Below are 22,825 nucleotides of genomic sequence, written 5' to 3'. Positions count from 1 at the left end.
GGTACGGGCCTCTGGCACGGAGTCTGTCCCTGTTGCTCAGAAGGGAAGGGGGGAGAGGAGCAGAGCATTAGTAATTGGGGACTCGATAGACAGGGGCACAGGTAGGAGATTTTGTGGGAGCGTGAGAGACTCACGTTTGGTATGTTGCCTCCCAGGTGCAAGAGTACGTGATGTCTCGGATCGTGTTTTCCGGGTCCTTAAGGGGGAGGGGGAGCAGCCCCAAGTCGTGGTCCGCATTGGCACTAACGACATAGGTAGGAAAGGGGACAAGGATGTCAGGCAGGCTTTCAGGGAGCTAGGATGGAAGCTCAGAACTAGAACAAACAGAGTTGTTATCTCTGGGTTGTTTCCCGTGCCACGTGATAATGAGATGAGGAATAGGGAGAGAGAGCAATTAAACACGTGGCTACAGGGATGGTGCAGGCGGGAGGGATTCAGATTTCTGGATAACTGGGGCTCTTTCTGGGGAAGGTGGGACCTCTACAGACAGGATGGTCTACATCTGAACCTGAGGGGCACAAATATCCTGGGGGGGAGATTGGTTAGTGCTCTTTGGGGGGGGTTTAAACTAATGCAGCAGGGGCATGGGAACCTGGATTGTAGTTTTAGGGTACGGGAGAATGAGAGTATAGAGGTCAGGAGCACAGATTTGACGTCGCAGGAGGGGGCCAGTGTTCAGGTAGGTGGTTTGAAGTGTGTCTACCTCAATGCCAGGAGTATACAAAATAAGGTAGGGGAACTGGCAGCATGGGTTGGTACCTGGGACTTCGATGTTGTGGCCATTTCGGAGACATGGATAGAGCAGGGACAGGAATGGATGTTGCAAGTTCCGGGGTTTAGGTGTTTTAGTAAGCTCAGAGAAGGAGGCAAAAAGAGGGGGAGGTGTGGCGCTGCTAGTCAAGAGCAGTATTACGGTGGCGGAGAGGATGCTAGATGGGGACTCATCTTCCGAGGTAGTATGGGCTGAGGTTAGAAACAGGAAAGGAGAGGTCACCCTGTTGGGAGTTTTCTATAGGCCTCCAAATAGTTCTAGGGATGTAGAGGAAAGGATGGCGAGGATGATCCTGGATAAGAGCGAAAGTAACAGGGTAGTTATTATGGGAGACTTTAACTTTCCAAATATTGACTGGAAAAGATATAGTTCGAGTACATTAGATGGGTCGTTTTTTGTACAGTGTGTGCAGGAGGGTTTCCTGACACAATATGTTGACAGGCCAACAAGAGGCAAGGCCACGTTGGATTTGGTTTTGGGTAATGAACCTGGCCAGGTGTTGGATTTGGAGGTAGGAGAGCACTTTGGGGACAGTGACCACAATTCGGTGACGTTTACGTTAGTGATGGAAAGGGATAAGTATACACCGCAGGGCAAGAGTTATAGCTGGGGGAAGGGCAATTATGATGCAATTAGACGTGACTTGGGGGGGGGGATAGGTTGGAGAAGTAGGCTGCAAGTGTTGGGCACACTGGATAAGTGGAGCTTGTTCAAGGATCAGCTACTACGTGTTCTTGATAAGTACGTACCGGTCAGGCAGGGAGGAAGGCATAGAGCGAGGGAACCGTGGTTTACCAAAGAAGTGGAATCTCTTGTTAAGAGGAAGAAGGAGGCCTATGTGAAGATGAGGTGTGAAGTTTCAGTTGGGGCGATAGATAGTTACAAGGTAGCAAGGAAGGATCTAAAGAGAGAGCTAAGACGAGCAAGGAGGGGACATGAGAAGTATTTGGCAGGTAGGATCAAGGAAAACCCAAAAGCTTTCTATAGGTATGTCAGGAATAAGCGAATGACTAGGGTAAGAGTAGGACCAGTCAAGGACAGGGATGGGAAGTTGTGTGTGGAGTCTGAAGAGATAGGCGAGATACTAAATGAATATTTTTCGTCAGTATTCACTCAGGAAAAAGATAATGTTGTGGAGGAGAATGCTGAGACCCAGGCTATTAGAATAGATTACAGTACGAAGTCTTACAACACCAGGTTAAAGTCCAACAGGTTTGTTTCGATGTCACTAGCTTTCGGAGCGCTGCTCCTTCCTCAGGTGAATGAAGAGGTCTGTTCCAGAAACACATATATAGACAAATTCAAAGATGCCAAACAATGCTAGGAATGCGACCATTAGCAGGTGATTAAATCCTTACAGATCCAGAGATGGGGTAACCCCAGGTTAAAGGGGTGTGAATTGTATCAAGCCAGGACAGTTGGTAGGATTTCGCAGGCCAGATGGTGGGGGATGAATGTAATGCGACATGAATCCCAGGTCCCGGTTGAGGCCGCACTCATGTGTGCGGAACTTGGCTATAAGTTTCTGCTCGGCGATTCTGCGTTGTCGCGGGTCCTGAAGGCCGCCTTGGAGAACGCTTACCCGGAGATCAGAGGCTGAATGCCCTTGACTGCTAAAGTGTTCCCCGACTGGAAGGGAACATTCCTGCCTGGTGATTGTTGCGCGATGTCCGTTCATTCATTGTCGCAGCGTCTGCATGGTCTCGCCAATGTACCACGCTTCGGGACATCCTTTCCTGCAGCGTATGAGGTAGACAACGTTGGCCGAGTCGCACGAGTATGTACCGCGTACCTGGTGGGTGGTGTTCTCACGTGTAATAGTGGTATCCATGTCGATGATCTGGCACGTCTTGCAGAGATTGCCATGACAGGGTTGTGTGGTGTTGTGGTCACTGTTCTGAAGACTGGGTAGTTTGCTGCAAACAATGGTTCGTTTGAGGTTGCGCGGTTGTTTGAAGGCAAGTAGTGGGGGTGTGGGGATGACCTTGGCAAGATGTTCATCATCATCAATGATGTGTTGAAGGCTGTGATGGCAAGACGCTGCGACAACGCATGAACGGACATCGCGCAACAATCACCAGGCAGGAATGTTCCCTTCCAGTCGGGGAACACTTCAGCAGTCAAGGGCATTCAGCCTCTGATCTCCGGGTAAGCGTTCTCCAAGGCGGCCTTCAGGACGCGCGACAATGCAGAATCGCCGAGCAGAAACTTATAGCCAAGTTCCGCACACGAGTGCGGCCTCAACCGGGACCTGGGATTCATGTCGCATTACATTCATCCCCCACCATCTGGCCTGCGAAATCCTACCAACTGTCCTGGCTTGATACAATTCACACCTCTTTAACCTGGGGTTACCCCATCTCTGGATCTGTAAGGATTTAATCACCTGCTAATGGTCGCATTCCTAGCATTGTTTGGCATCTTTGAATTTGTCTATATATGTGTTTCTGGAACAGACCTCTTCATTCACCTGAGGAAGGAGCAGCACTCCGAAAGCTAGTGACATCGAAACAAACCTGTTGGACTTTAACCTGGTGTTGTAAGACTTCGTACTGTGCTCACCCCAGTCCAACGCCGGCATCTCCACATCATTAGAATAGATGGCATTGAGGTACGTAGGGAAGAGGTGTTGGCAATTCTGGACAGGCTGAAAATAGATAAGTCCCCGGGGCCTGATGGGATTTATCCTAGGATTCTCTGGGAGGCCAGGGAAGAGATTGCTGGACCTTTGGCTTTGATTTTTATGTCATCATTGGCTATAGGAATAGTGACAGAGGACTGGAGGATAGCAAATGTGGTCCCTTTGTTCAAAAAGGGGAGCAGAGACAACCCCGGCAACTATAGACCGGTGAGCCTCACGTCTGTAGTGGGTAAAGTCTTGGAGGGGATTATAAGAGACAAGATTTTTAATCATCTAGATAGGAATAATATGATCAGGGATAGTCAGCATGGCTTTGTAAAGGGTAGGTCATGCCTCACAAACCTTATCGAGTTCTTTGAGAAGGTGACTGAACAGGTAGACGAGGGTAGAGCAGTTGATGTGGTGTATATGGATTTCAGTAAAGCGTTTGATAAGGTTCCCCACGGTAGGCTATTGCAGAAAATACGGAGGCTGGGGATTGAGGGTGATTTAGAGATGTGGATCAGAAATTGGCTAGCTGAAAGAAGACAGAGGGTGGTGGTTGATGGCAAATGTTCAGATTGGAGTTCAGTTACAAGTGGCGTACCACAAGGATCTGTTCTGGGGCCGTTGCTCTTTGTCATTTTTATCAATGACCTAGAGGAAGGCGCAGAAGGGTGGGTGAGTAAATTTGCAGACGACACTAAAGTCGGTGGTGTTGTCGACAGTGTGGAAGGATGTAGCAGGTTACAGAGGGACGTAGATAAGCTGCAGAGCTGGGCTGAGAGGTGGCAAATGGAGTTTAATGTAGAGAAGGTGATTCACTTTGGAAGGAATAACAGGAATGCGGAATATTTGGCTAATGGTAAAGTTCTTGGAAGTGTGGATGAGCAGAGGGATCTAGGTGTCCATGTACATAGATCCCTGAAAGTTGCCACCCAGGTTGATAGGGTTGTGAAGAAGGCCTATGGAGTGTTGGCCTTTATTGGTAGAGGAATTGAGTTCCGGAGTCAGGAGGTCATGTTGCAGCTGTACAAAACTCTGGTACGGCCGCATTTGGAGTATTGCGTACAGTTCTGGTCACCGCATTATAGGAAGGACGTGGAGGCTTTGGAGCGGGTGCAGAGGAGATTTACCAGGATGTTGCCTGGTATGGAGGGAAAATCTTATGAGGAAAGGCTGATGGACTTGAGGTTGTTTTCGTTGGAGAGAAGGTGGTTAAGAGGAGACTTAATAGAGGCATACAAAATGATCAGGGGTTAGATAGGGTGGACAGTGAGAGCCTTCTCCCGCGGATGGAAATGGCTGGCACGAGGGGACATAGCTTTAAACTGAGGGGTAATAGATATAGGACAGAGGTCAGAGGTAGGTTCTTTACGCAAAGAGTGGTGAGGCCGTGGAATGCCCTACCTGCAACAGTAGTGAACTCGCCAACATTGAGGGCATTTAAAAGTTTATTGGATAAGCATATGGATGATAATGGCATAGTGTACGTTAGATGGCTTTTGTTTCGGTGCAACATCGTGGGCCGAAGGGCCTGTACTGCGCTGTATCGTTCTATGTTCTATGTCTTATGGTCTTATAAAAAAAAGGTCACATTGTATGAAAATTACAAAGCGATTTTAACAGATTAAGTAAATGGGCAAAGACTGTGCCAAATGGATTTTAACATGGGAGATCATCCACTTTGGACCTGACCTGGGGAGGAAATGGAGCACCCGGAGGAAACCCACGCAGACACGGGGAAAACGTGCAAACTCCACACAGACATTCACCCAAGGTCGGAATTGAACCTGGGTTCCTGGTGCTGTGAGATAGCAGGGCTAACCAAAGGGCCACCCTGCTGCCCCAGTAAGCCAGAAGACTGATCCCTAACATCAGAGTACCATTTTGAAATTTGTCCTTAAATAGAGGTAACAAAAACGCAACCTTCTAATCACGAGTTCCTTATGCAACATATTGAATGGATTTTGAAGCAGAATAGTGGAGGGAAAAACTCTAAATTAATCAACTGCATACTATCTTGAAAAACTGTAAAAATATTTCTGGATGAGTTAAAATGGGCCAAATAGTCCTTTGCATCTGTGCTGTGATCGAAAGTGGGTGAGATATCTGGCTTGTACATTCATACTAATATTTAAGAAGATGCAAGATACAAGTCTGACATACCTGGGCTCCACACTAAGAAAGTTAGGTAGTTTAACAAAGTACAGATCATTTCCCAAATCAGTGTTCACTTTAGGTATCTCTACTTCAATCCGTGTTTCTGGGATTGGTTCTTCTTCTTGATGTCCCTGGTCCATGCCGTAGTCATCCTGAAGCAAGAAGAAAATAATTAAGCTGGGAAGGACAAGGATTGATGCTAAATGTATATCCCCCCAGAACAGCGAGAGAGCCTTTGGTTTAATGGTAGCATTGCTGTCCCCCCTTGACTCCCCATCATAGGGTTTCAACTCCATAAAGTCCCAGTGAGTCGAGATCAGAGATTCAGCTCTAAATGCTGTCGATATCTAGCCAGATACTCTGCTTGGGTGTGGAAGTTATCATATGACTTGAGGAAGCCATAAAAGTCTCCCCTGTATGGGACAAATTCCTTTCAGCTGGCATGAAGGTGGTTATGATTATTGAAAGAACTTTCAGGCCACAGTTCCTCGGATTATTAGTTAGGGCAGAGTAGCATAGCGGTTATGTCCAGAGGTCTGAACTAATGATCCCATAAGAGTTGCTTCTGCTGATCCCCTTATTTCAACCTTCCTTTATTTTTGTTGTTATCATTTCGATCCATGGATGCTTAATGGACATGTATCTTTAAGTCAAGTAGCAGAGAGGAGGAGGAATTCAAGAAGTTGCAACATAGTATACGGTGCTGCTAACTTTGGACAGCAAGACCCAAACTTTTCTGCACCCGAGAGATGGGTTTGATTGACTGGCAGGCCAAAGGGCTATATTCTTCCCGGTAACAGGTGGTGATTGGGTCCTACTCAAGTGGAATGATTTTCCAGAGACCCAAGGAAAGCAGAGTTTGACTCCTGGACCAGCTCTCTCTCTCTCTCCAGATAGGCTGCAAGTTGATGTATTTTTGAACCTACAGAAAACCATCACAGACTGGAAAGCCTAGATTGAAGGAAGAAAAAACTGCACAGTTGTATACAGAATCTGCATGAATCTACAGTGAAAACCTCGAACTGAGCAGCCTGTATTGAAGCAAAGGTGCTTGCACCAACCATCTGAAACAAAGACTCTTTTTCCCCTATACTTATTATTTTCATTCCCCCTCCTCCCCTCTGTATTTATCTGTCGTGTGTGTGTATATATATATATTAGAGAGGGTGGGGGGCAAGTTAAAGTGGGGGATTAGCAATTAGATGATAGTCAACCAGTTGTATTTGATTATAGTTATTTATTTCATTATCGTTCTTGATATAAATAAAAAGTAAATGTGTTTAAATTTACAAACCTAGGGACTTTAATTATTGGGCAGGCTAGGGCCAAAGATTTTGAGTATTTTTCTGAGAATTATTTGTTAACTCAATTGTGTTGCGACTCCGGGTCAAGTGGGCCTGGAATTGACCGCACACTAGCCCAGGATGTCGTAACAATCCAGAGACACAAGTTAATTTTTAAAAATTCATTTATGGGATGTGGTCATTGCTGACATAGCCAACATTTATTGCCCATCCCTAATTCCCCTTGACCTGAATTCAGTTCATTATTATTTTTAAATCTGGAATAACATAGAACATACAGTGCAGAAGGAGGCCATTCGGCCATCAAGTCTGCACCGCCCCACTTAAGCCCTCACTTCCGCCCTATCCCCGTAACCCAATAACCTCTCCTAACTTTTTTGGACACAAGGATAATTTAGCATGGCCAATCCACCTAACCTGCACGTCTTTGGACTGTGGGAGGAAACCCATGCAGACAGAGGGAGAACGTGCAGACTCCGCACAGGCAGTGACGCAGCGGGGAATCTGGGACCCTGGTGCTGTGAAGCCACAGTGCTATCCACTTGTGCTACCGTGCTGCCCAAATAAAAATATACTATTTGTAATGGTGGCCACGAAACCACCGGGTTGTTGTAAAAATCCATCTAGTTCACCAATGTCCTTCTGGGTAGGAAATGTGTTAATTTTACCAGGTTTTACCTTTATATGTGATAGGCCCACAGCATTGTAGTTAACTCTAACTGCCTACTGAAGTGGGTTAGCAAGCCACTCAGTTGTATCAAAATACTATGACAAAGTATAATCACCACAAGGACTGCAGTGGCTCAATACTCACCATCACCTCTTCAAGGGCACTCAGGGATGGGCATTACATTTTGACCTTGTGGGTGATGCCCACATCCCATGAACAAATATTTGTTTAAAAACCTGCAAATCCTTCTGGTACTTCACATTATCTTGCCAGGGAAGAGGAGAAATGACCTTTTACGGGAAGGGAAAAGTTGCAACCAACAGCTCGTGTTCAATTCCCGTACCAGCCTCCCCGAACTGGTGCCGGAATGTGGCGTCTAGGGGCTATTCACAGTAACTTCATTGAAGCCTATTTGTGACAATAGGCGATTATTATTATTAAAAATACACAAAGGCTTGGCTTCCACTGTCTTTTCAGGAAGGGATTTCCAAAGCCTCACAACCCTCTGACAGAATTTATTTTGCTTCATCTCCATTTTATATGGATGACCTCTTTAACAAACAACGCAAGAAAATCACAAGAATGATACAGCACAGCAAGTAAAAACAAAAGGCTCCACATTCATGGACAAGAGGACAGGAGAACAGCAGTATAACAAGCTTAATACAATCATTAGACCTAACCTGATGCCTCTATAAGAGAATGAGAAACAATATGGCCATAAAAAACACAGTAAAATGGTGCACACCTTCCATGCAGCGAGTGTTCACAATTACCACAAGAGTTCAGGATACATTTTTCATGCCCTGTTTTAAACAGTGACCCCCTAGCTCTAGATTCTCCCCCAAGAGGAAACATCCTCTTCACATCCACCCTGTCAAGACCCCTCAGGATTTTTTATGTTGCCATCAGGTCACCTCTTACTCTTCTAAACTCCAGCGTATACAAGCCTAGCTTGTCCAACCTTTCCTCATAAGACAACCCATCTGGTCTTACCATATACCCAGACTGAAAGTACTTAATGTTGGGACTGAGTGCCCAAAAATGAAGAGTGCTCCATTTTTCAGTGCTAACATTCCTAATTTTTGATGAATACAAAAAGTCACCAAGAATGATAAAACAATTAAAATGTCACCCCATAACATTCAATTTGACATGCGGACTAGTTAAAAATTTGAAGAACAGTGCAACAATGTCACTATTTACAAAGGTGTAATGTCACTTTATGGAATGCCAATATAACATTCCTCTTTTGTTTTCATTTTGAGAATCCAGATCCCCAGTCCCATGAATTAAAAATTTAGCAGCCAGTGGAAACTATTACTTTCTCTAACCCCCTTAATTTGAACCTCTATTCACCCAGCAATAATTTTAGAGAATCGCCCCAACACATATAATCAGACTGTGGCCTAGCCAATGCCTCGCACAAATTCAATATCGCTTTTTTTCTTCTTTAATCGATTCCCAGTTCCATATAAGCAGCGATCTTTCTCATTTTTAAATTATGAAAGGTTTTGATAAGAATGGGCACAGAGCGTTTCCACTCGGGGGAAGAACAAAACTAGAGGTCGCCAATATGACAGTCACCAAGAAATCAAATCGGAAATTCCGAAAGGTCTTGGCCAGAGATCTGGGAATACAAAGCTGTCTACCAAAGAGAGCAGCTGAGGTGATTGGAGTGGATGCATTTTAAGGAAGCAAGATAAGCATAGGAAGGAAAAGGAAAAAGAGGGTTTTGCTGATAGAATTGAGCGGAAGAATGAGAGGGTGCTTGAATGGAGCACAATGCTGGCATGAACTGGTTAGACTGAATGGCCAATTTCTGCGCTATGTAATTCTATGTGCAATTTTGGCATAGCTGAACGCAACTTTGTTAAAACTTTAAAGTATTCAAATTAAATTGGAGGGAATTCAACTAAAAATGTCCAAGTTTCTGCAGTAGTCGCAGTCTAGAAAATGAAAAATAGACTTATTGGAAATGTTTAACAAATACTTACTACAGGTTGGCCTGGAGTGGGAGGCTTCTCACCTTCGCTATCGGATGAAATATCATCTGCACCCCCAAAAAGATCATCGCCTTCTATTTTATCTGCAGCAGTGACATAACCAATATATTTAGGAAAAGATTGCACAGTAGTGTATAGAGTAGCAGCACCAATATTCTGGTACCTTTTTTTCTTTAAAGTAGAGAGATAGTTTGTGAACAAAATGTTTTCACCAGGTTAAAATATCTAAAAGAATCTTACCTTCACCTTTTACATCGTCAGAATCAGAATCGGAAGCAATTAGTTTCTTTGGTTTATGTCTAACTATTTCATCATCACTGTCACTGTCTCTTGCAGAAACTGAAATTGAAATTGAGGACAGTTTAAAAGACAACTTTTTAAACTCAGACTGGCCTGTAACTTCTGCAGAGTGGTAATCTCCGTCGGATTGCCACCCTCGCCAGACTTACCTTTGCTGGGATTCCGAAGCCCGCTATCTCGCCCAGCCTTCCTCACTCAGGCCGAATGAGACAGGAGCAGCGAAGCATTGGTCGTTGAGTAACTGGCCTGTAGAGAGGGAAGTCACTACCCCTTTTTGTGACAGTAGCAGCCGTAAAGAGGAGGTTTAAAGGGACTATTTGAAGGGAGCTGGTAAACTTTATACCTTTCTGCACTGTAAATTCTATGAAAAACAGAAAATGACAGCATCTGTGGAGAGAGAATAGAGCTCATATTTCAAGTCTAGATGACTCTTTGTCAAAGTCTTCAAGTTTAGGCAATCAGGAGAGGGGGGAGAGCATGTGTATGTGTGTCCGTGTTTGTCTGTGCATATAAAAAGGGAGGTGGGGTGTGTGGATGTCCATCTGGGAGTGGAGGTTCGTCTGGGAGTGGGGGTCCGTCTCGGAGCGGATTTCCATCTGGGAGCGGAGGTCCGTCTGGGAGCGGAGGTCCGGCTGGGTTGCACCGGGAGGGAGGGATCGGACCCAGTCGCAGCAGGTTCCTTTAACTCAGAGTAACTCAGGGCTAAATCACTTCTGTCGGATGGTTCCCAGCTCAGCGCAATTGTCCGGAGGAAGTTAGCACTTCTGGGCAATTGCCAGATAAACGCTTACGTGGGAACGTCTGAGAGGGTTTCCCCAGCACATCATTGGGCAACGCCCTAAACACAACACTGGGGAAACCGGATGTTATGGGCCAGAAGCTTATTCACACTCCCCTTCCTCACAGAGCCATTTTCACAGAAAGTTCAATTATAGAAGCAATGTTACAAAGTGCAGAACTGCTCAAAATCAAATTCGGAGAGTGAGCCTCCCAATATACAAGATTACAAATATTGAATCTGTGAATATTTGAAAAGTATGTAGCCCTATTTCACCAACTTATAATATTGAAAACTGATTAAAGCAACTGATTTTCCATGTGGAAAATGAAAAATGCTGAAATCTGCCATTAGACAGATTCTCAGTAAATTGGAAACAATTAAACATTTGGAAATATGAATAATGACTCACAGGTCGGAATTCTCCCAACCAGCCCATGATGGTTCTGGTGGCGGGCGCCAAAAAGTCTGAAACCCATCGGAAACCCACCAACGTAAAATCCCTTTGCCATTCTCCCAATGGTGGATCACTATTTCCACTGGCAGGGGGCGCAAATGCAACTTGCATCCCATGAATGCTTATTAAAACAGCTGCCCACCGGCCTCCCGTGAAGCCTTTCAATCTTGCATCATGCCAGTAGGAATTTACGTCAGTGCCGAACCTGACTGCTAAAGAGTGGTGTGAACAAGGCAGAGACTTTGGGGTGAATGCAACAACTTTCTACCATAGTGCTGCACTGCTCACCACTCTGCTGGAGCATGCCAGTTCCTGCCTCCAGCTCCATGCCGGGCTGGTCTTCGTGGACAGCACTGTGCTGCTAGACCATGGGCCCTCCAGCGTCGCCGAGTCGGATCAGTACTGTGCCTGGGGTTGGGGAATACAGGGGTTTCCTTCCCCCTGGTGCCACACAGCAGTGTTTATCTGGACAGCACTGTGCTGCGGGACTCATGCAGCTACCGCAACCAAGGTCTGACAGTTCTACCAGGGGTGGAGTGAGAGGTGAGGCCAGGTTGTGAGGCAGAATGAAGAAAAAGGGGGCAATTTGGAAGAGCTATGCAAGGATGGGGGAGTGGTGATGGCTCACGATGGCAGGCAGAGAAACAAGGAGGTGGGTGAAGACAAACAATGGAAGGCAGAGAGAGAAGACCGAGGAGAGGGAAGCTTGACCCCGACAAGACTGCATGAAAAGATCACAAAGGGGTCAAACATCATACACTGGAAGGAGATGGACGAAGGCTCCAGATGCGGTGAGTAGAAGTCCAAGTGAGGCATGGGTGCCATGCAGGTGACGGGCTCGGGAGCGGGTGGCTGAATCGAAGAACAGGCATCTTCTAGAGACCGCTAGCCCTTTTCCTTTGGGTTGCTGACACTCTGCATGGTCTGGTACATAAGTAATGAGCTTCCAAGTGCAGAATCTGCGTGAGATCCCACTGTTCCGGTTGGCTGGAGCCGCCCGCCACTGCACTTTGTCTCGAAATGGGAGAATCCCGCCACGGATTTCCACACACAGGTTACTTATTTAATTTACCCTTGATGAATCTTTGATGAATACATTTTAAATGGTATGTCAAATGGCTCTATCATGGATTATGATACCTTAAAAAGGTACAAAAAAGTTTAACTTCATTTTCTGGGATTATACACGTAATTTGAAGGGGAAACTAAGCAATATTTTGACCCATATTTTGATCATGGGGGACTTCAATATGCAGGTGGACTGGGTAAATAATGCTGCCAGTGGACCCAAGGAAAGGGAATTCATTGAATGTTTACAGGAGGGTTTTTTGGAACAGCTTGTGATGGAGCCCACGAGGGAACAGGCCATTCTGGACTTAGTGTTATGTAATGAGCCAGACTTGATTAAAGATCTTAAAGTAAGGGAACACTTAGGAGGCAGTGATCATAATATGGTAGAATTCAATCTCCAATTTGAAAGAAAGAAGGTAGAATCAGATGTAAAGGTGTTACAGTTAAATAAAGGTAACTACAGGGGCATGAGGGAGGAACTGACGAAAATCGACTGGGAGCAGAGCCTAGTGGGAAAGAGAGTAGAACAGCAATGGCAGGAGTTTCTGGGAGTAATTGAGGACACAGTACACAGTTCATCCCAAAGAAAAGAAAGGTTATCAGAGGGGGGATTAGGCAGCCATGGCTGACAAAGGAAGTTAGGGAATGCATCAAAGCAAAAGAGAAAGCCTATAATGTGGCAAAGAGTAGTGGGAAGTCACAAGATTGGGAAGGCTACAAAAACAAACAGAGGATAACAAAGAGAGAAATAAGGAACGAGAGGATCAAATATGAAGGTAGGCTAGTCAGTAACATTAGGAATGATAGTAAAAGTTTCTTTAAATACATTAAAAACAAACGGGAGGCAAAAGTAGACATTGGGCCGCTCCAAAATGACGCAGGTAATCTAGAGATGGGAGACAAGGAAGTAGCTGAGGAACTAAATAAGTACTTTGCGTCAGTCTTCACAGTAGAAGACATGAGTAATATCCCAACAATTCAGGAGAGTCAGGGAGCAGAGTTGAATATGGTAGCCATCACAAAGGAGAAAGTGCTAGAGAAACTAAGAGGTCTAAAAATTGATAAATCTCCGGGCCCAGATGGGCTACATCCTAGAGTTCTAAAGGAGATAGCTGAAGAAATAGTGGAGGCGTTAGTTATGATCTTTCAAAAGTCACTGGAGTCAGGGAAAGTCCCAGAGGATTGGAAAATCACTGTTGTAACCCCCCTGTTCAAGAAGGGAACAAGGAAAAAGATGGAAAATTATAGGCCAATTAGCCTAACCTCGGTTGTTGGCAAGATTCTAGAATCCATTGTTAAGAATGAGATTTCTAAATTCTTGGAAGTGCAGGGTCGGATTAGGACAAGTCAGCATGGATTTAGTAAGGGGAGGTCGTGCCTGACAAACCTGTTAGAGTTCTTTGAAGAGATAACAAATAGGTTAGACCAAGGAGAGCCAATGGATGTTATTTATCTTGACTTCCAAAAGGCCTTTGATAAGGTGCCTCACAGGAGACTGCTGAGTAAAATAAGGGCCCATGGTATTCGAGGCAAGGTACTAACATAGATTGACGATTGGCTGTCAGGCAGAAGGCAGAGAGTTGGGATAAAAGGTTCTTTTTCGGAATGGCAACCGGTGACGAGTGGTGTCCCGCAGGGTTCAGTGTTGGGGCCACAGCTGTTCTCTTTATATATTAACAATCTAGATGACGGGACTGGGGGCATTCTGGCTAAGTTTGCCGATGATACAAAGATCGGTGGAGGGGCAGGTAGTATGGAGGAGGTGGGGAGGCTGCAGAAAGATTTAGACAGTTTAGGAGAGTGGTCCAAGAAATGGCTGATGAAATTCAACGTGGGCAAGTGCGAGGTCTTGCACTTTGGAAAAAAGAATAGAGGCATGGACTATTTTCTAAACGGTGACAAAATTCATAATGCTAAAGTGCAAAGGGACTTGGGAGTCCTAGTCCAGGATTCTCTAAAGGTAAACTTGCAGGTTGAGTCCGTAATTAAGAAAGCAAATGCAATGTTGTCATTTATCTCAAGAGGCTTGGTATATAAAAGCAGGGATGTACTTCTGAAGCTTTTCAAGCACTAGTTAGGCACCATTTAGAATACTGTGAGCAATTTTGGGCCCCACACCTCAGGAAGGACATACTGGCACTGGAGCGGGTCCAGCGGAGATTCACTCGGATGATCCCAGGAATGGTAGGCCTAACATACGATGAACGTCTGAGGATCCTGGGATTATATTCATTGGAGTTTAGGAGGTTGAGGGGAGATCTAATAGAAACTTACAAGATAATGAATGGCTTAGATAGGGTGGACGTAGGGAAGTTGTTTCCATTAGCAGGGGCGATTAGGACCCGGGGGCACAGCCTTAGAATAAAAGGGAGTCACTTTAGGACAGAGATGAGGAGAAATTTCTTCAGCCAGAGAGTGGTGGGTCTGTGGAATTCATTGCCACAGAGGCGGTGGAGGCTGGGACGTTGAGTGTCTTTAAGACAGAAGTTGATAAATTCTTGATTTCTCGAGGAATTAAGGGCTATGGAGAGAGAGCGGGTAAATGGAGTTGAAATCAGCCATGATTGAATGGTGGAGTGGACTTGATGGGCCGAATGGCCTTACTTCCGCTCCTATGTCTTATGGCATGATGTTTCAATTAAGTCAGCTTAGACTGGGCTGTACTAATGCTCAACAAACTTGCCCAATCAATACCTGAGCCATACAGACCGGTAACACACCAAGTTCAATCCTGGTCTCTGCCAAATAATTTACCTGATTTATGTTCCTGCTCATCGTCCGAAAGATGCTGTTCCTCATCCGAATGATGTGGTTTTCCCTCTTCATCTGATTGGTCACTTCTGGATTCTCTCTCCCATTTCTCATTCTCAGAGTGCACTTCCTTTCCAGAAACCTCCGCATCTGACTGGTTACTGGCAGCATCGGAGTGGGAATGGTTACTGGCGACATCAGACCGGGAATGGACGCTGCCAGCATCGGAATGGACATTGCCAGCTTCGGAGTGGGATCGCACGCTGCCAGCATCAGATTGGATGCTGCCAGCTTCGGAGTGGACACTGCCAGCATCAGTGTGGACACTGCCAGCATCGGTACCGGTACTACCAGCGTCAGAGTGCGCACTGCCAGCGTCAGAGTGCGCACTGCCAGCGTCAGAGTGCGCACTGCCAGCGTCAGAGTGCGCACTGCCAGCGTCAGAATGGGCACTGCCAGCGTCAGAATGGGCACTGCCAGCGTCAGAATGGGCACTGCCAGCGTCAGAATGGGCACTGCCAGCGTCAGAATGGGCACTGCCAGCGTCAGAATGGGCACTGCCAGCGTCAGAATGGGCACTGCCAGCGTCAGAATGGGCACTGCCAGCGTCAGAATGCACACTGCCAGCGTCAGAATGCACACTGCCAGCTTCAGAATGCACACTGCCAGCTTCAGAATGCGCACTGCCAGCATCAGAATGTGCACTGCCAGCATCAGAATGTGCACTGCCAGCGTCAGAGCCCACACTGCCTGCATCAGAATGCATGCTGCCTGCATCAGAACGATTGTCGTCATCTTCATTGTCAAACGGTTGTTCCTCAGAGCCACTTTGCTGCTCTGTCTCTGAATGCTGGACATCATCTTGCTCAGAGTGTCCTGAAGCTATGGACTGGTTATCAGATCTGTCGTCACTTCCACTGTGTCTCGAGTGTACTTCATCCTCACTGTCCTCTCCAAATAACTCTTTATTACTAGGCTTTGCAGCCTCTCTCCCATCTTCATCCTCATTCGCATCTTCCCTTTCACTCCCTGAAGGATTGCTTTCTGATGCTGCTTGTTCCCGCTCTGAATCAGAGCCTGATCCAGATCCCGAGTCAAAATCTGTGGAACAAACAAATCAATCTGATGAATCTGGTTCAGTTTCTGACCCTGTACTCAAATTAAAAAGATATTGTGACAGTGATATTAAGCTGTTGTGTAGCTTGATTCCAATACGAAAATGAAATTAAATTAAAATCGCTTATTGTCACAAGTAGGCTTCAAATGAAGTTACTGTGAAAAGTCCCTAGTCGCCACATTCCGGCGGCTGTCTGGGGAGGCTGGTACGGGAATTGAACAGCGCTGCTGGCCTGCCTTGGTCTGCTTTAAAGGCCAGCTATTTAGCCCTGTGCTAAACCAGCCCCTAATAATAATTGCTTATTGTCACAAGTACACTTCAAAGATGTTACTGTGAAAAGCCCCTCATCGCCACATTCCGGCGCCTGTTCGGGGAGGCCGGTACAGGATTTGAACCCGCGCTGCTGGCATTGTTCTGCATTACAAGCCAGCTGTTTATCCCACTGTGCTAAACTAGCCCCAATAAATGAAGCAGCATAACAAAAAAGACAGGCTAGCTGGACTTGCTCACTCTTCTTAAAGCCTGGGAACCTAAATCGCAAACAATGCAGCCTCAACAACTACAGAGAACCACTGTGCAGTGACTTTAAAACAATGGCCAACATTCTCACCCACTGTACAAGTTAGAAAATTCTGTAGAACACTTATCTCCTTCCACATTCTCAATAGAAAGAAATTGTGTTTCAACCAAGTAAAACACTACAATAAAATAATTTGCTGAATTATTTTATAGTGACCCCTACCTACCCCACAGGTCTCTTACTAGTAGGTATGAAAAAAACAATATCCCTGATATCCTTTGGTTCATCCTTAATCAGTGCTTGGGTAATGTTCATTTTCCCAACTCAACAGAGCTGGACTTGCGCAACTTTAATTGAATAAGACAATAAAATTAGGATATAAACCCATTCACGCCTGTAATAGCAAAGAATAGTGAAAACAGGCATCAAAAATGCCTTCACTAAAAGAGGCTGCTTACACAAAAACTACCATGTCTGTGGACTCCAAAGAAAATCACCCTTTCAAGGCGGAACATTTGCTGTAAATGAGTGCTAGGGTTGAACAGTGTGCCACATCAATAATTTACAGAAATAATTCAGGTCTTCATCCTTTCCAGCACTAAATTTCTTACCCACATGTTTCTCACAGGTAGGATGTTCTAAGAGAGATGGAAGTGATCATTTTTTTTTAAAAAAAGGATAATCTTGGATTGTGCATGGCACATTAAATACATCTTTGCAGTTCCTAATTGTCCCATTAGAGTTAAGTATCAACCATATCGTATGAATTCACATGCAAGGTACCCCTTTCCTGGAGAGTATTATGCTGGAGTTTTTCAAAAACAGCAGCATTCATGACAATTTTTCCTGGCAAAGGCTCTCCTTCCTTCTTTGCGTACGATTCCCGAAGAGGACGCTGGCAACCATGGACTTCCATTGGATTGGCCCATGATTATGTTTGACAAAGTGGTTTGCCATTATTGCCCCCTGCACTGTGTTCTTACCACCCATTGCAGGCATATTGGAAAGATTTACTACAGGCTGATCATCCACCTGTTTGGTCATGTTATGAACACTCTATCTATGGCCATCAAATCCCAAAGTGGAGCTTGAGCAAGGGTGGCACAGTGGTTGGCACTGCTGCATCACAGCACCAGGGACCCAGGTGCAATTCCAGCCTCAGGTCATTGTGCGGAGTCTGCACGTTCTCCCAGTGTCTGCGTGGGTTTCCTCCGGGTGCCTCCCACAGTCCAAAGATGTGCAGGTTAGGTGGGGTTATGGGGATGGGGATGATGGGGGGGGGGGGGGGGGAGTGAGCCTGGGTAGGGTGCTCTTTCAAAGGGTCGATGCAGACTCAATGGGCTGAATGGCCTCCTGCACTGCAGGGATTGTATGGTTCTCAGGGATCGTAGGGGGCTTTGGAGACTAAAATGTCAGTTTCCATCGCTCCTTTTTGGTTCCCCCCCCAATTCAGTAACAACAAGCTTGGTCAGTCACCAAGAGTCTGAGCATCTTTTAATGGCGAAAGGTATCAAAACCTCTGGGTCCGGCCGGCCTGCGCCGCCTCAGCCCGCGAGTAGATCCGAGGGGTCGATGATGACCGTACACGTACACTGTTCACCCCCAGCCACAGAGCGCCGTTTACCTTTCTGCTCGGGCTCGCTGTCCCCGTCGCTGCCAAATAAATCCGCCATGTCCGCCATCTTGCCGAGTCGCAAAGACAGCCGGAGCGGCAGGCCGCCCAGTCACTTTACGGCACTCGTCGCGCGAAAACGCATGCGCACAGCCAGGGAGGGGCCGCTCGCGGAATCCTCCGGGGCCAGAGGGGGCGCAGCAGCCAGAATCCCTAACCCACCTAACCTGCCAGAGGAGGAAGTGCAACCACATTCCCAAAATTGCCAGAGGGGGCGCTGCGGCCAGAATCCCTAACCCGCCAGAGGGGGTGATGCAGCAAGAATCCCTAACCAATCGAGGGGGTGCTGCAACCACAGTCCCTAAACCACCAGAGGGGGAGGGCGCTGTAGCCAAAGTCCTTAACCCGCCAGAGGCTGCGCTCTGGGCAAATTCCTAAACCCACCACAGGGGGCGCTCCGGGCAGATTTCCTCACCCACCAGAGGGGATGCTGCAGGAAGAGTGCTTAGGAAATAGGAGCAGGATTAGACCATTCAGTCCCAGTGGTTAGTACTGTTGCCTCACAGAGCCAGGGACCCGGGTTCGTTTCCTGCCTTGGGTGACTGTGTGGAGTTTGCATGTTCTCCCAGTGTCTGTGTGCGTTTCCTCTGGGTGCACCAGTTGTGAGGATAGGGCAGGGTAATGGGCCTATGCGGATGCTCTTTTGGAGGGATGGTGCAGATGCAATGGGCCGAATGGTCTCCTTCTGCACTGTAGGGATTCTGTGGAAGTCTCTGCCATTTAATAGGAAACTGGCTGATATTCTGTCTCAATGCTATTGTCCATCACTATTCCCATATCCCTTGATATCTCTAATAACTTGTAATATATGAATTTCTATCCTGAACATACTTAATGACTGAGTTTCCACAACCGTCTAGGTTAGACATTTCCAAAGATTCACCTCTTCCCTATGAGTGACAACATTCCTCCTCATCTCAGTCCTAAATGACCTACCTGTGGTTCCCTAACCCGCCACAGGGGCTGCTACAGGTAATTTCCCTAACCCACCACAGGGGGTGCCACAGGTAGTTGCCTGAACCCACCACAGGGGGTGCCACAGGTAGTTGCCTGAACCCACCATAGGGACTGCTACAGGCAGTTTCCCGAACCCACCACAGGGGGTACTACAGGCAATTTCTCTAACCCACCACAGAGGGTGATACAGGCAGTTTTCCTAATCCACCAAAGTGGGGGGGGGAGTGCTACAGACAGTTTCCCTAACCAACCACAGGGGGAATTATAGGCAGATTCTTTCACCCACCCAAGGGGCACTAGAGACAGTTTCCCTAATCTAACATAGCATAGAATGAAGCCAGATGGCGCCGGAGTGAGTTGACTTCTTGCAAGCTGTGCCCAGCATACCCTCTAATTTTATCTTTTACTCTCGTTCTATGCTTCTAATACTTCATTCTAACTCTTTTCAACTCTCTAACAATGTTCTAATTCAATTACTTACAGATTTTGCGATCTTTAGGACCCAGGAGACACCTGAAACTGCCAACCTGAAATCGACCCGGACTGCCGACCACGTGTGAGCAGCTGCCAGAGCTGCAGTCCCAGGCCTGGGAATTCCCCTACAGCGGCTGCCAGAGACCAGGAAAACACCCTAGAAGCCAGGGCCTTCACTCTACAAGCTCCCAGAGACCTGGAAAACGCCACAGAAGCCGGGACCTCCACTCTGCTGCTCTCCAACGACCAGACCAGCATCGCAGCAGCTGCAGCGCTCCCCTCCCCAGCTTCCAACCCCACTGACCCGGAGAGCTGCGACCCCCTGCAGGCCCCGAGCACTCCTGCCACTCCCCCCCCCTTTACAGTCGCCCCATACTCCTAAAAATCAACTCCCACAATCACAAATACTGCCCTTTTAAATTTACTTCCAAGTTTAGAGATCCTCTGAAGGAAGACCGCGATCTGGAAAGGACCCTGCGGACCCCAGCACACGGACCCTGCCATCGCCTCATCCGCAACCGCGACCCCAGAGACGTCATCCATCTACCGGCCTTCACCCAATCCATGCCGGAGCATAGTCTGGACTTCCACCTGTAGTGATATGCATCACTGTATATACACAAGGGGTTAATGTAAATACACTACAACTAAGTAACCACTAGAGGGAGCACCAGAGATGTCATGACATGCAGACACGCAACCAATAGGTCATTAGAACAGGACACAACCAATGGGTAATCAGGACACCCAGAGGTGGCATTACCACAAGGGGGCACTACACGACTCATATAAAAAGGACAAGGCACACAGGCTCTGTCTCTTCCACCGGCAGAAACCAAGAGAGCAGGACAGGGTTGATTATCAGCAACGTAACATCCTAGCACATGGCCGAGAGCAAGCTTGTATAGTTAGCAGAATAGACTGTGTTACTAGAGGCAGATTTGTAGAGTGTCGAACTCATTTAAGAGTTTTGTTAATCGTTCAATAAATACGTTAAACTTATCTCCGAGTCTGGAGCATCTTTCAGCAGAGCCTACATCAAGTGGCAGCTTATGTTACTCGCAATAACATAACACAACATGGTACAGGAGTGACTGCTCAATCTCCCTAGTTCAACTCAGCAAGGTTAGAGACAACCAGCAACCAAATCCAGGCACGATGAACAAGATTCAGGCTCCTCATCAATTCAGGACCACCGGTAATCTTAGTGCTAGCTGGCGTTCATTCAAACAAAAATTCTAAGAATTTCTAAATTCATAGAATTTACAGTGCAGAAGGAGGCCATTCAGCCCATCGGGTCCGCACCGGCTCTTGGAAAGAGCACCCCACCCAAGGTCAACACCTCCACCCTATCCCCATAACCCAGCAACCCCACCCAACACTAAGGGCAATTTTGGACACTAAGGGCAATTTATCATGGCCAATCCACCTAACCTGCACATCTTTGGACTGTGGGAGGAAACCGGAGCACCCGGAGGAAACCCACGGATGCATCCGACCTGAATGGCGCAACCGATGCTCGGAAGATAGCTCTTCTACTCACCATTGCGGTGATCATGCGATGGAGATCTTCAACTCGTTTCAAGACTCAGAAGACCAGGACAAAACTAAATACCAGACCATCCTGGACAAATTTGACAGCCACTGCGAGGTGGACACGAACAAAATCGGTAAAAATGACGCGAATACTCACCACGACGCAGAGGTAGGATTGAAACAGAAGAAGACGGCAGTTTTAAACGGCAGTCATCTTGCACGTGTGCAGTCTGATCAGTCCGCACATGCGCACATCCCTAAAAGACACAAACCGGCAAACCGGTGTTTTGCGCATGCGGGAGAGGCTGCGCGTTGCGAAAGAGCGCACAGTAAAGGAACCTCGGCGTGCGCATGCGCAATTGAGTCCTACGCATGATGTCACGAGCGTCATGACGTCAGAGGCCCGGACCACGCCCACTGAAAGGGGAAATGTCCGAAAATTAAAAAGAAGAGTTTTGAAGCCACAAAACACAATTCTTTCACCTCGAAAGACAGAACAATGCCTGAAATTCTACCAGACGTTGAAAATAACCTCCGCAGCACCCTGGAGCAAGCAGTTTGCACCACCCGAAGTGAAGAGCACAATGACAAATCCGAAACCAAAGAAGATGATTCGTTCATTGATCAAGAAGAAAACGATGCCACACAGCGAGTACTGAACGACTCCGTTGGCATCAGGAGTGTGCGACACCAAACGTATGACTCTGATCAAGGCAGTGCTACAGATCCAGACGATGACTACCTGGATTACGCATACCGAGTGGGCATCATCACGAAGTGGAATTACGCCACACCGGGCACATTGCAAGTCCCATCAATCCTTGCCGTGGATTTCGAGGACGAATGGATTGCAGTGATGGATGTCAACCAATGCCACATCCAGTTCACACTGCACACAGGTGCCTCCGCCAATCGGACTTCACGAGAATCAAAAGGCTCCCAAGCTCCTTCCAGCTGCCTGCAAACTCCAGGACTACACTGGCAATGCAATTAAGGCACTGGGGTCCTGCCACCTGACAGTGCCCAACCGACACATACAGACAAGCCTACACTTCCAGATTGTTCAGCCAAACAGGGCATCCCTGCTAGGTGCGCACACCTGCAAGCAACTGAACCTCATCCAACGGGTCTACACCATGACGCCGTCTCATCCGGATCCTCAGACCAGCATCAACGACATCCTGACCCAGTACCTAGATGTCTTCAGCGGGATGGGCACACATCCGTATGAGTACAGGATTCTACTGCGGCCTGACGCCAAACACGTGGTCCACTCACCACGAAAAGTTCCCGAGTCCACACAGAGAGCGATGAAAGACGCCACAGCGAGACCACTGCACGACTCCACACAGAGCGATGAAAGACTCTACAGAGAGAGCGATGCTAGCCTCCACAGAGAGCTCGTTGACAGACTCCACTATGGAAGCAACTCAAGACTCCATAGCAAAGTTCATGCATGAACAAGACCATGAAGGTCTATCAACCTTATCTGAGCAACCAGCAGCAGACTATGAAAGTCTACCAAGCTCACGTGAACAACAAGAAGACACTGAATGTCTGCCCACTGTCTGTGAGACAAGTGACGAAGAAATCACAATTCCCATACAAGATGTGCAAGATCACAGCGAGACTGACAGATCTCAGCTCGTATGTACAG

General features: G+C 47.0%; 1 protein-coding gene across 3 annotated transcripts in view; it reads right to left on the bottom strand.

Moving 5' to 3' along the window:
* Positions 1-18,313, bottom strand: part of leo1 (LEO1 homolog, Paf1/RNA polymerase II complex component) — a 43,803-nt gene extending 25,490 nt beyond the window's left edge. For all 3 annotated transcript variants that reach the window (XR_011933880.1, XR_011933881.1, XM_072470635.1), the window contains exons 1-5: positions 18,154-18,313; positions 14,896-15,993; positions 9,776-9,874; positions 9,527-9,618; positions 5,562-5,707 (exon numbers count right to left, since the gene is read on the bottom strand). Coding sequence is in view for 1 of the 3 variants with exons in the window: in XM_072470635.1 (XP_072326736.1) it covers positions 5,562-5,707; positions 9,527-9,618; positions 9,776-9,874; positions 14,896-15,993; positions 18,154-18,211 (1,493 nt within the window). In the remaining 2 variants the exon portion in view is untranslated. The remainder of the gene's footprint in view (positions 1-5,561; positions 5,708-9,526; positions 9,619-9,775; positions 9,875-14,895; positions 15,994-18,153) is intronic.
* Between the last annotated feature and the right edge of the window lie 4,512 nt (positions 18,314-22,825).

Source organism: Scyliorhinus torazame, chromosome 12 (assembly GCF_047496885.1).
Source record: "Scyliorhinus torazame isolate Kashiwa2021f chromosome 12, sScyTor2.1, whole genome shotgun sequence".
Lineage (NCBI taxonomy): Eukaryota > Metazoa > Chordata > Chondrichthyes > Carcharhiniformes > Scyliorhinidae > Scyliorhinus > Scyliorhinus torazame.
Note: the sequence above shows the minus strand (reverse complement) of the source record. Positions and strands in the feature narration are given on the sequence as shown.